At 35.0% G+C, this 13,852-nt stretch overlaps 2 protein-coding genes across 3 annotated transcripts in view; one reads left to right on the forward strand and one right to left on the reverse strand.

The window, feature by feature from the left end:
• The first annotated feature begins 376 nt into the window (after positions 1-376).
• Positions 377-6,168, forward strand: LOC131848179 (uncharacterized protein DDB_G0290685-like). Its single transcript, XM_059197955.1, has 3 exons — positions 377-438; positions 2,937-3,151; positions 4,254-6,168. Exons 1-3 carry the CDS (start codon positions 435-437, stop codon positions 6,024-6,026), a joined length of 1,992 nt encoding a protein of 663 aa, XP_059053938.1. The 5' UTR covers positions 377-434; the 3' UTR covers positions 6,027-6,168.
• A 475-nt stretch (positions 6,169-6,643) lies between these two features.
• Positions 6,644-13,852, reverse strand: part of LOC131848282 (supervillin-like) — a 110,763-nt gene continuing 103,554 nt past the window's right edge. For both annotated transcript variants that reach the window (XM_059198088.1, XM_059198087.1), the window contains 5 exons: positions 12,087-13,762; positions 11,775-11,873; positions 11,012-11,283; positions 9,977-10,138; positions 6,644-8,687 (listed from right to left, as the gene is read on the reverse strand). In XM_059198088.1, coding sequence (XP_059054071.1) covers positions 8,601-8,687; positions 9,977-10,138; positions 11,012-11,283; positions 11,775-11,873; positions 12,087-13,762 — 2,296 coding nt within the window. In that variant the 3' untranslated portion in view covers positions 6,644-8,600. The remainder of the gene's footprint in view (positions 8,688-9,976; positions 10,139-11,011; positions 11,284-11,774; positions 11,874-12,086; positions 13,763-13,852) is intronic.

Below are 13,852 nucleotides of genomic sequence, written 5' to 3' on the forward strand. Positions count from 1 at the left end.
GTCCAATTCAAACGGGGATAGAAATTATGACGGCCGAGCTGAGTAGTGCCCTCAGACTAAAGTCGTATCCGTCAAGCGGGAGTTGGCCTTCAGCCGCTCCATAAGTTCTTCCATGGGTTGGAGTGCCATCTGCACTCACCCCATATTGTCCGGTGAAGATGTAAAGGCCAGCTGCGGCTTACAGCATTGGAATAGTCCAAAAAAAGTAAGATCAGTCGCAACATAGTCTCAACATTGGAACGTCGGCTTAAATACGTTTTCAGAAGGCAATGATAACGGATTATCCTCCTTGTACTGCAATATTGACGATCTGACGTTATCTCAGATAGTCCTGATACCGAGATCTCGATAAAATTGAAGTCTTACAGTAGTTTAGCTTATTTCTGTCGCAATCTTCAAGATCACAACATTGAAACGACAGTGTAACGGCCAAAATGAGTAAGTATTCCAAATTATACTGCACTATAATTGTTCTTTAGATGATAAATTTGTTTTGACAATAGTGGTTTCGACAATAGTGGACAATAATTACATAGCTTATTATTATGTGTGATTTTATATTACCAATGTTCTATTACATAAATGTGAAAGGGTGCGAAAATATTTGGATGTTTGATACTTATAAAGATTTAAATAGGTAATATGTGGAGGTATTCGTGTATTTTGCATAAGATGCCATAAGTTGATTCCTACAGGTATGTGTGATATGTCATATAGTATAGTTTTTTATGGATGATATTGAAATGATGCTCCCAGATGCACTAACGGTATACGCCAGCGAATCCCCAGTTGAGATTAAAGTCAGTTCTTGAATCAGATTTACCTACTTTTAATTTTATACAAAATATAACACGTATTCGTCCTCGTGATTAAATTTATCACATCAAATCTAAATCATCTCAGCCGTTTAATTGTGAAAAAATATTAAACAGACAGACAACACTCTTTGCATTTGAATTATTAGTATATATAGGGACATGGAGAACGGGTATTAATTATAAAGATTGGACTGCTGTAGTCACAAGTGTTTTGTTATGTAACTCTATCTCTATGTCTAATAGGAGAATCTTAAATCTATAAATTTTTGTTATTTCCCATTCTTCTGAGTTGGTACATTGCATTTTCACCTCAGAAGAATGGGCAGCATCAAAAAAATTTTTAGTCAAAACCATGTTCCTAAATTTTAATTCGATTTGTAAGAATGATATTAAATTTATTCAAGTAATATTAAATTAAATTAAATGTTTCTAGTCAAAAATGACGTTTGTAATATAAAATACTATAAGTTAAATCCCAAAATTATGAATGTTTCTTGAAAAATAGATATGTAATTTTTATATCAACAATTTTCAATACTGTTCGTTTATTCTACATATAATGGACCAGCTGCAAGTGACTGCTATCCTTTTGTTAGTGAATAGGAAAGAAACGGACAGACAGAAGAACCGACATACTTTTGCGTTTATACTGTTAGTAACATAATATTAGATACATAATATGGACAAATATACGAAAAAGAGATTTAAGATTTCAGTTTACCAGAAATAATAATAAGCCTTGTTGATTTAATTTCAATATTACCTAACTTTTGGTTTTGAATGGCATATCACGCTATCATGTAGCTTTATCTATATCAACATATAACTGCTATCTCGAGTGTTATGAAGTGCTGATTTATAATTTTCCATTGTATATCAAAAGTAGATAGATATGTACGTACGTATAAGAGAAAATTTACTCCGAGCTTATAAGCTGATATTAATATTTAAAATCAATTAATTGTTATTAAAATTAATATTTAAATTGATTTTTTAATTCCTGACGCAAAAAAGGGATGTTGTAAGTTCTTAGAGGTGTTATAAGGTTAACTTGTCAAGTGAATAATAATAATAATAAATGAACCCATTATTATGCAGTTATATCTTGTTTAAAAACTAACGTGATCGACGTGGTTCATAGCTATAATTTATAATTCCCCCTACTGGCTGTCATTCTGGTAAACTCATAGAGTAGACCAGAACGGCAGCATATGCCTTATTAATTACTATATACATATCTTACTAATTATACTTCTTATATATACCTATAATTTATGCATTAATTTATGGAAAAACCGCGCTCCTGTCTAAAAATCTGTGTTGTTTTGCCTGAACTAGAAGTTGGGTATAGCCATTACGTTTTAATTCATAACGAATGTGTCTACGGAAATAAATACGAAACCATATTAAATAACAGGAAAATAATCAGTATTCACTAACTTATTCACTGAAGAATTTTTAAATGAGATTTTAATATGCTTTTACACAATACGAGAGCTTTTCGAACAGATATGAAGACAAAGAGTGGATTTATTTTATATCTCATTCAGAACAGAATTTAAATAGTATTTTTGTCTGTAATTCTCTTTCATTATTACTAATATTTAATGACAAACGTAAAGCTAACCAAGTTGTAAAGAATATAATAGTAGCTGTAGTATCTACATATAATATTTTCTATAAGTTGTAATTAAATCTAAGCTACATTTATTCATTTTTTCACAAATTAATAGTTACAATTAATAGAAAACACTAACCTCGATTTATGTATTTACCGAGGTCTAGTGATATTAGGACAAATAAATCCTTAAAATTTCAAGGAGAATATTCCTTATTACTTTTTACACAAAATTTTTGTATAAGTACACTCAAATATCAACACATTCAAGTTTTATGTATACACTGAACGTATTTAAAGAAATACACAATAAAGGAGTAAAAAGGATGTAAACTAACGCTCGACCTCAAAATCTTCCATAATTCCATGGACATCATTATTTATATGAAAAATACGAAAAGTCACCCTAAGTCTATGCAATGGTTAATACTTTCCATCAAATGAGTCATACATTACAATTCGTAAGATCTGTTTTGTAATTCTATAATTTTATTTTTTAGAAGCCATTTGGCTCCTGTGTTGCTTAGCAGCGTTGGCAACTGCCTCCGCTTTCTCCATTTCTCCGAGGCAAAATCTGGAGACACTATGTGTAGGGAAAGCAAACTTCCTACGCATCGCCGTAATGGGCAGCTGTTCCAGGTATTATCAATGCTATGCAGGCAGAACATACACAATGGGATGCCCGCCTAGTTCGTGGTTTAATGAAGCAAGACAGGTAAAACATTCAATTCCTATCTAACGTATAGATATGTTATTTTCGAAAATGTACTCTTACTTTGCTCGCTTAAATGATTGCCTAATGGTTGAATGGGAGAAACTGCTTTAGTGTTTAATCCGTCATAGGCACATTTATCTGTGTATTAAAGTTTTAATCGAAAAATAAACATCATCAAATGTTAACGTATCTGCATAATAAAAATATAAAAATTGCGTACACGTCGTACTATAATATCGAGATATTTTTTTCTCATTGAGTCTGTATCATTCCACATGTTAACTTTAGACACACATAGTTCAATATTTTTTGTAAATGCGTGAAATACACAGGTTTATACAAGTAGATATTGATAAAAAATAATGTTAATTAAGTACATTAATTCGAATCCTCAGCCATTGAAAAATAAGGCAGTAACTTTTAAACTTTCGTTTATGGCGAATATTGTTCAATTTCAGGCGTCCGGCGCTTAAATACTTACGGTACTTTTAATAATAATAATTTAATATATCGCCACTCTTTATAAATCCATATAGAGTCAGAGAGTGTTGACGTCAAGATGAATGCAACACTTAACATGCTGACATTACATATTTGATTTTGAATACATTGAATCCATTATGACAGGGGTGTGACTATCGCGGTATTACAATTTTTTTTTATTGAAATTGACACAATAAAAGTTTCTCGAAAAGAATTGAACTGCCGACATTTTTGGTAGTAAGCCACTAAGCCAGTACGCTCTCTGGGTACTTATTGACATTACGATCCAAATACGCTTCACAAATGTCACATACCATCATTGCTATCTCAGTGGAATCTTTACACAGAGTCCTGTGGGCATAGTTCTAAGATCCCTTAATCGCAGCCTATGTTTAGTTAGATATATAACAGCCAATTGAAGGGACGATTCAGGCGTGGGCGATCTCAAATTGTTCCATTTATTTGAATACTTTGCCCAACTTCAAGGGGGTATTACTAACTTGGGACCTTTGTCTAAAGCTTTACTAACTTACTAATCAGTGTGGTAAAGGCATGACAATTTTATTAAACTTGAGTAAGTGCAATGAGTCCCTTTTAATGAGATATATATTTTTTTCAGATTTGTGACAGAGCAAATATACCGCCTTCTTGTCCGAGTTCTGATCCGGACCTGGAGCCGGAGCCTCAACCTCAACCCGAACCCGAGCCTGAACCTGAAATAGAACCCGAGCCAGAAGTAGAGCCAGAGCCTGAGCCGGTCGATCCGGATGAAGAGTCTGTCGAAGATAATTCGAATGAGAACGACAACGAGGATGAAGATAACATTAACTCTGAAGAAGTTAACGATGACGATGATGGCGAAAATGATGGTTCAGGTGATGAAGAAAACGGTGAAGGCAATGATGACGGCGAAGTTGACGATGAACAAAGTGATAACGATGATGTTGATGGTGACGACACTGGCGATGAACAAAATGACGATGATGATGGGGAGGATATTGCCGATGAACAAAGTGATAATGATCAAGAAGCTGTCGTTAAATATATAAAATCACCAAAACTAACACAAGAATCTGAAGATGAAAAAGATGTCAAAGAACTAAAATCTAGACAAGAGGAGGTGGAAGATGACGATAATAATGATGAACCTAGTGATGTGGAAGCAGAAGAGGAAGAAAGTGATAAAAAAATGAGACAAGAAGAATCCAATGACGATGTAATCGATGGTGAAGAAATAGAATCAGGAGACGTGGAGGATATTGAAGATAAGAAAACAAAACAGGAAGAATCCGTAGATGACGCAGGAGATGAAGAAATAGAATCAGGAGACGTGGAGTATATTGAAAATAAGAAAACAAGACAAGAAGAATCCGAAGATGATGCTGTAGATGAAGAAACAGAATCAGGAGAGGTGGAGGATATTGAAAATAAGAAAACAAGACAAGAAGAACCCGAAGATGAAGCAGGAGATGAAGAAATAGAAACAGAAGACGCGGAAGATATTGAAGGCAAGAAAACAAGACAAGGAGAAACTGAAGACAATGCAGAAGATGAAGATACAGAATCAGGAGACGCGGAGGATATTGAAGATAAGAGAATAAGACAAGAAGAGCCTGAAGATGATGTAGAAGATGAAGATACAGAAGCAGGAGACGCGGAGGATATTGAAGATAAGAGAATAAAACAAGAAGAGCCTGAAGATGATGCAGAAGATGAAGATACAGAAGTAGGAGACGCGGAGGATATTGAAGATAAGAGAATAAGACAAGTAGAGCCTGAAGATGATGTAGATGAAGATACAGAAGCAGGATACGTGGAGGATATTGAAGATAAGAGAATAAGACAAGAAGAGCCTGAAGATGATGCAGAAGATGAAGATACAGAAGCAGGAGACGCGGAGGATATTGAAAATAAGAAAATTAAACAAGAAGACACTGAAGATGACGTAGAAGATGAAGATACAGAAGCAGGAGACGCGGAGGATATTGAAGAAAAGAAAATTAAACAAGAAGAATCTGAAGATGATGCAGAAGATGAAGATACAGAAGCAGCAGACGCCGAAGATATTGCAGATAAGAAACCAAGACAAGAACAATCTGAAGACGATGAAAATAATGCAGAGGGTGATGAAGAAGTTAATGAGGGAAATGATGATGAAGAAGAGGGAGATAGAAATGAAGAGAATGCTAAACGTAAAGAAACAAGACAAAACGAATCTGAAAGTAACGAAGACGATGTAGAAGAGGCTGAAAATGATGATGAAAGTGAAAATAATGTAAGAAAGTCGGTGAAACAGGAAGAAACCGAGGATAACGAATTGGATGAGGAAGAACAAAATGAAGAATCTACTATTTCACGATTCTTTAAGAAACTTTTCAGATTTTCCGCTTGAGATATTCGCATTCGTAAGCATTTCGTAATAGAATATGCCATTGTAATGCAGTAGTCTACGCCTAGTTTAAGTACAAACCTTATTTTAAGTATTATTATTATTATAAACACTTTGTGCAATTTTGTAAATATTGTGTGCGAGATTAAATTATCTATACGTACTTTGAAAATTTTAATTCAATACCTAATTGGAATTATCATGTTTTTTTCGTCAACTGCAATGAGGTCTTTTCTCCAACACTGACATTGGAAGAACATACATTATGATACATACAAAGTCAGGTTTTATGTGAAATCTTATAATGGAAGATTTTATGAAAAATGCTCTGCTTTTTGTCTTATTTATTTACGTAAGTACTACCATTCCAAGTCTAAAATAAATTACGGATATGATCTCCACCTGACATCAAATATAAAAAAATCACAATGAAATATTTTCCTCCAACTCCTCCTCCTCTGAAGTCATTAGAAGAATGTCCATTGTGATACATACAAATATATGAAATCGTATAATGTAACATTTTATGAAAAATGGTCTGGTTTTTATGTACGTAAGTACTCCCATTCCAAGATCAGAAATAAATTTCGGGTTTGATAAAATAAAATAAAATATTACAAATCAATTTTAGCAATTTATTACATTATTATACAAAATAAATCTCAATACAATAATAATTATAGTTAACACAACCAAAGCAAACATTAAACATTGGATTTGAGAGATACGCTTATGTCGCTAGGCACGTAGGATTGGCCGTAAATGCATCGGACATAAGTCACACAATGTAGGTTATTCGTAGTTATAGGTTAACATCTAAGGTATGACTTGTTAGAGTTACACTACTCATTGGTAATTACATCCTCAGAGTAACAAATAATAGTCGAGGAATACTAAGTACAACAAGAGACTTCACCATTCTATGTACTTGTTTTTTTATTATATATTATGCATACGAAGAGTAAAATGAAAGAAAGATGTAGAAACAGGAAGGAAATGTCATAGAAGAATATTTCTAATAGTGAAAATTATTTTAATAAGGTTAAGAAATGAAGAAAAAGAAATTACAATGTTTTAAAATATTAGTTTTTCATGACAACACAACATTAGCGTTAGAAAACGAATTATATTTTGATAAAATTGTGAATAACTGTATTTTTATACTTTTACAGTTGCACTATTATTGCACATAGAGTTCTCACTAGAATTATCTGTCACTCTGAGATAACACCGTAGAAAATACTGGCAATTTTACTCCAACACGACCAGTCGAGGTTACCCACATTAGCAATAATGCTAGCTATAAAAAATAAACATCTAAAATTGTACACAACATAGCAACAGTGTTAAAATTAAAGTACAAATATTGAGCTTGATGCAGACTAGCGTCATTTGTCGCAGTTTCTAATGCGAGCATCGCATCGACAAACTAACGCTGGTCTTCACCATCGTATTAATTCCTCAGTCAAATATGCTTATCATAACAAAAGGTCAAATCATATGGTCATACAAGTACAAATACACTTCGCTACGAAGTCAAGCTAAATCCAAACTGATATAGTTTAAGATTAAATATATCAAAACATGGTCCACCTAACGCACAGTATAAAAAAGTAGCAATGAGTAGATATGTGGTGTGTTAAAATATATAGAAGTACTGTGTCGGTGAAAATTTTACACAAACGTCAGGTAGTAAGTTACTTTCGGGGTTCGGTGGCAAATGATTGTACGTATGAAATGCGACAATTTGTATAAAACTTTAACCGTCATAGATATAGCCTACCCTAAAGCGTATATAATAGTAGAAGTACATGAGTTTGTATATCTAGCGATTTATAACAGATATATTAACCATACTTTGACCAGATACATTTGTCCTACATTACATGTTCAATATTCTCAAATAATACGCTGCGTCATGCGAGAAGTCTATTAATTCGAAAGTTCCATTAGCGCAGCGTATTATTTGATAACATTTACGTAATAAAATTGAAAAATATCACCACTTTAGCATTGCAATTTTGTCATATCCATGTTGGCAAACTTATATTAAGAAACAAAAGTTTTCAAAAACTAAAATATGCAAAATTCATATTAAAAGGGTGCTGTTAATATATTAAGATAACTAATACGATTAACGCGTAATTATAAATAAATAGAGAAAAACAACTATTTACAACATAATAGAGCATGCCATGCCATGGATGCGACAAATAACATTCCCCGCCAAAAACAATTCCAACATACAAATCCGTATTATCGAACTACAGTCTATGTCTACGGCGGTTACATGAAAATATCACGAGAGCGAATACATTACATTCCGTTAGTATAAAAACGACTGTTCCGATTACAAATAGAGTTTAAAGCGTGCTCTTAATATTAATACTATCAAATCCTTCAACATTGTTCAGTAAAAAAGTACGAAATATGTGTAGTTGTACAAAAGTTTTATTCTACTCAAGATGAACGCATGGGTATAGATTTTTTGATATTAAAGTCGTTTTGAGAACGGTCTCAAGCCATTTGCGCCGCACGCGGCATTTCCGTGTGTACGAGAGTGCGGAGGCCGACGGGTCAAAACAGGCCGACATCTTTTTTGAGATTTGTTTGCTTCCACGCGGGTAACACTGAGAAGTCTTCTTTGGTCATGCCGAAAGCCTCCTGCAAAAACAGATCGAGATAAGCATGTAACTTTTAAATATTACTTTACATATCTAAATGTTGACTAGATGTAAATCATTACATTCTAATATTGAAATATAATTTAAAATCGTTTAAGTAATTCATACATAGAAAAATGAAGGAATTATTGAACCAAGCAAGTATTATATATGTATGAATTACTTAAACGATTTTAAATTTTATTTACATAATAGATATAATTAGATTTATATCTAGTCAACATTTAGATATGTTACTTTACATATCTAAATGTTGACTAGATGTAAATCATTACATTCTAATATTGAAATATAATTTAAAATCGTTTAAGTAATTCATACATAGAAAAATGAAGGAATTATTGAACCAAGCAAGTATTATTAGTTATAATTTATATTAAATTAATAAAAAGTAAAATAAAATAAATAAATACCCTATACATAGGGTATTTATTACTGAAAAATATATAGTACGTTCTGAGTGGAAGCTGCATTATAATGTGCAGACATTTTTATGACGATAAAATAGACAGGATATTATTCACCGCTTGGATAAATTAAACTATTTAGTTTGCTTACTATTTTTTGTACTTGTGTACTCGCTATTATACAAACCTGAATGAATTAGTGAATGAAAGATAGATAGATAAAAGTTTATTTACAACGTACATATACAGAGCTCCAAAATATATTGCTCATATTTGTGTTTATTGTATACAATGTTTGCGCCCAGTTCTTATATAAATAAAAGCTCTGCCTTATCAAGTGACCATCCTCTAAATTACGTCATATGCTAAAGAGTGGGGGGAGGAGTCGACATTGTGTGAATAGGACTGGAAGAAGTCTTAAATTTTGTATTGTAGATGTGTTACATGCACACATACACAGTATAAGCACACTTATGTTTCATACCATAGCGCACCTACTGCATTTCCTTGCTTCTCAGTCATATAATTATTGTATTGAAATGTTAATGTATTTGTAATTTGTCTATTACATCCGAAGTTTTATTCATGAAACAATAATAACACTCTGGAAGACGCACGGGTAGTGATAACCTATTCTACTACCATTATATCTGTTTACTACCTCTTTATATAAAAAGGTAGTCAACAGATGTAATGGTTATATACCACAGTTATATAACCGTGAAAGTATCGTCATATTGCAAAATTATTATTCTATGAATTAAAACATATAAAAACTGTCAATAATCATTACATTCGTGTGACATAATTTGTGAATGCGATTGCTGATATCTAGCTATATTTATGGGGGTGTGCTACGTACCTGGAAGTCTGTCTCAGAGAGATGCCGCTCGAGATGGTGCGGATCGACGTGGTCGGGCAGCGGCCGGCGTTGTAAAACGGCCAGCGATAATACGGCGTCGCAACTCGCCAGCCGCGACAGCTCGCACGAACCGACCAGCGTCTCGCCCGCCTTGTGCCCGTGCTGCGGGAATGTGCGTATATCGTACAGTGCTCCCAAGCGAACGTGACAAGAGACCAACCCTTGCTATTTTAATGCATATATATTTACAATAAAACTGGAAAGCATTTTATCCAACCGAAATATGAAGATCGTAGAATCGTGGTTAGGTTTTCGAGAAATGGAACGTTACATGTCAAAATGGTGAGACGTCAGCTTGCTTGTCATGCAGGTTATTTGACTTAAAAAATATATTATACATTTCTGTTACTTAAATTTCTTTTAATATCTTGATATAATATTAGGATAAAGGTATCATTATCATACATGTATATTTCATAAAAATGTACGCGATAGTAAATTTTAATAAGTTTTAATATACAAAATACCAACAAAGGATATTTGTACATACATTTATTTACATATCACAATATAATTTTCTACTATTGCTACCGTAAGGATACGTACCGTACGCGCTTCAAAATCTTAAGAATAATTAGGGGCTCTCTCAGTGAAAAGAGGAATAATTCCTCTTATAATAAATATAATATTTAACGTCGTAAACATACATTTAAAATTTAAACGTAGCCCAAAGAAAATTATTAATAATCCATATAATAAAATGATTTGGCTAATTTTGGTTTTCAAATATTTGTAGAACTCCAAGGAAGGTGAAAATGTAAAGAAATTTAATGGAAAATAGTAAAAACAACAATTCAAAAAACATATCACATGGAAGTCAAACGTTGACATACTATTTAATTCTGAGGCGAAACTGAGTTCGGCGAATTCTGAATGTTTTATTAATATTATTATTATTTTAATCGTCCAGTTTTTACAAGTTTACAATTGCTTTCCCCTTCACCAACCACCACCATAATCAATAGAGATACTTACCGCAATGTTCGCTTCAGCGGCTTCGTCGTGCTCTCGCCAGGTGTCGAACAGCTCTGTGAAATGTTGTGGTTCGAGGCCTGCTGCGACTACTTGTACATTTGGTTGCTGAGGCTTCTCGCTTCGGCCACTCTGCTCGTTGCTACCATTGGTCTCACTACGATCGGCCGACTCATTTTTATCTTTATGAGAGCGCGATACAGTCCAGTATGCCTCGGCTGTTCGTAGGGCGGCAACTCGCATCGCTTGCCATCGCGCCGCGAAAGCGCCAACGCCTATATACCACAATAGTATTATTATATAGAGAAATATTATTAGTTTTATTACGGAATATGAAAGTGAATATGTCATCGTTCGTTTAAACGTTATGGTTTCGGATAACTCAATAAATAATGCAACATTTTTTTATGTAAGTGGAACAGCAAACAAAGTGACGATCTACCTGATGGTACGTGGTAACTGTTACTAATATATTTACATAAACAACACAAGCATCACGTTAACTTATGTTGCCCGCTATACTACTCATGCGTTGCCATTTCGGCAGACAAACATGTAATGCCCCTAATTCTATAATTTCACTGCCTAATCTCACCTTACAGCTGAAATACAAACTTACAAAGAAAACTGAGCTGAACTGAAGCCCCCACGCAGACGACTATGATGTATATCTAGATTTCAGATATTGAAGCTGTGATGATGATGTACATATAGCTCATAAAATAATTATTTAATAACAATATAATTTTACAATAATTTTACATACCAGCATTCCTCTCAGCAGGTTCTAGTTCCCCATCTTCTCCTCGAGGCCACCAGCCCTGCCATAGCCACACTGATTTCCCGTCGTCTAATAGGAATAGAGCTGAAAAAGACATTAATATATTAAAACTTTAAACAAAAACAACATTGAAGAATCATCATTACAACAAATCGGCTAAATATAATTAAAAAAAAATCGACTGATGATGAGGACTGATTATTATTGTATTTCTATTTTACATCTACATGAAAAGCTAAGGCTATCTTAGGTCTCACGAATTTCATTGCTATGACTAAATATTAATGTTGCAATTACCTGGTTGCGAAGCCGAATACAACTCCTTTTGTTCAAAAGGGAAGGGTGTCACCAGATGTTCATGGCGGAGAGGTGACAACACCTCATTGGCCTCGAACTGGCCTCCCAGATCCGTGAAATGGAACAGACGAGGTGTCAATTCTCCCCCCGTCTTAACGCCGCCCAGCACTGAATTGTAGTATTGCTTGTTGGCCACCCCCAAAGCATCCAGCACTTCCTTGGGCTCCTCTCCCTCTTTGACCTCAGTGATCTTCACATCCCCGACCTTATCGCCGAACAAATAAGTACACTTCCGCGCTATCAACTTATTGGCCAACTCTATTGCTATATTCTTAGTGTGTTTCAAACTTCTAGTACCATGCCAGATGTACAAACAGCCTTTCTCCGTGTCGACGAGAAGAAGCGATCCACGGCTGCGCAACTGTCGTACTGAACATGGCACTTGTAATAGATACGCTTCGTTGGACAGGTTACCTCGCGTTACGAATAGTTTGTATCGGCTCTTGTCTGTGTCCTTTTTGCCTTGGTGGATGGTCAGGTTACCTTGGAAGAGGTTGAGGAACGCCGGCGGTTCGTTGCCTTGTGCAACCCTTAGTTGCGGTCCCCTTTCTTTATCCAGCTCTACTGTGAGCAAAGCCGCAGCGCCTTTTTCGTTGGACGACGCATCTCTACCCTGCCAGCAGAAGTACGCGCATCGATCACGGCCCGTTATGTTATGTTTTGAAGGGTTCCCGTTAAGTTCTCGACCTGTTACCGTTATTTGATATTCCCATCTGATAATGTAACTATCGCCTGAGAAAAACTCTCCAATTTCAGTGTCATTCTCTACTTTTTGGTAATCGTACTCCTGTATTACCCATTTGCAGACTGATTTAGTTTTTATATCGTAGTGTCTCATCTCTTCTTTATCATAATAATGCGTGCCGCGTCCGATGTGAGACCCTTCTAAAATGAGATCTGGGTCTTGGTACTCGTTCGACCACATTTCCTCGGCATCGCATGGTGTTATATCGACACTGTTCGATTTATTTTCCTGCGGTTTCACCTTAATGACCCGTGAGTAATCGGGCCAGTCGAGGAATTTCTCTTTGAATAAGATAGATTCCATGTGCTGTGTTACTTTGGATAGAATGGCCCATTCGGGCCTATTACTTGAAGATTTGATGGGAGTATTAGATTCCTCTCGGGCTCCTTGGTGTACAGCTGCATTTAATGGATTGATGTGACATTCTTCGTAATTGTATCCGTCATCGAAGAGCTCTTGTGCCAGTTGAGCAGCTCGTCTCCTGCTCTCAAGCGGAACGTTTTTCCCATACCAAATGTACATTTCCGAGCCGAAATCGAATACGATAACTTTCGACTGGTGCAACATGGCTATTTTTGGCACTTGACCCCAATACTCTTTGATGGGAATCAGCTCGTCGTCTATTACCTCATAGCACATGTTTGTTTGTATGATGCAAGACTCATATATCTCGTCTTCGTCCCCTTGGCCAGTTTCCGCTGGCTTATAGTCTTCTATCTCGTTGGTGACGCCGAGTAATGACCAAAACTCGTTCCAGTGCCTGTTCGAGTAGTTCTTAGCGTGCTCGTCGATCTTTATCACGCCGGTTGAGTTCTTGCAGCCGAGATCTTTTCTGTTGTGTATATGTGTTGCTATATCAGTGCTGCGATTCCTGTGAAATAATATAATTTGATGTTAGAATATTTTATATAAATCTAAAAGTTTAGAGTAGACTTTAAGTTTACATAAGATAAGATAATAT

This window comes from Achroia grisella, unplaced genomic scaffold, assembly GCF_030625045.1.
Source record: "Achroia grisella isolate CSIRO2021 unplaced genomic scaffold, CSIRO_AGI_Agris_v1 utg546, whole genome shotgun sequence".
In the NCBI taxonomy this organism is placed as follows: domain Eukaryota; kingdom Metazoa; phylum Arthropoda; class Insecta; order Lepidoptera; family Pyralidae; genus Achroia; species Achroia grisella.

What these genes read in the sequence shown, in the direction of transcription:
- LOC131848179 (XM_059197955.1), top strand. An exon ending in GGTTTAATGAAGCAAGACAG is followed by an intron (nt 3,152 to 4,253) that starts GTAAAACATTCA and finishes TATTTTTTTCAG; the next exon opens with ATTTGTGACAGAGCAAATAT.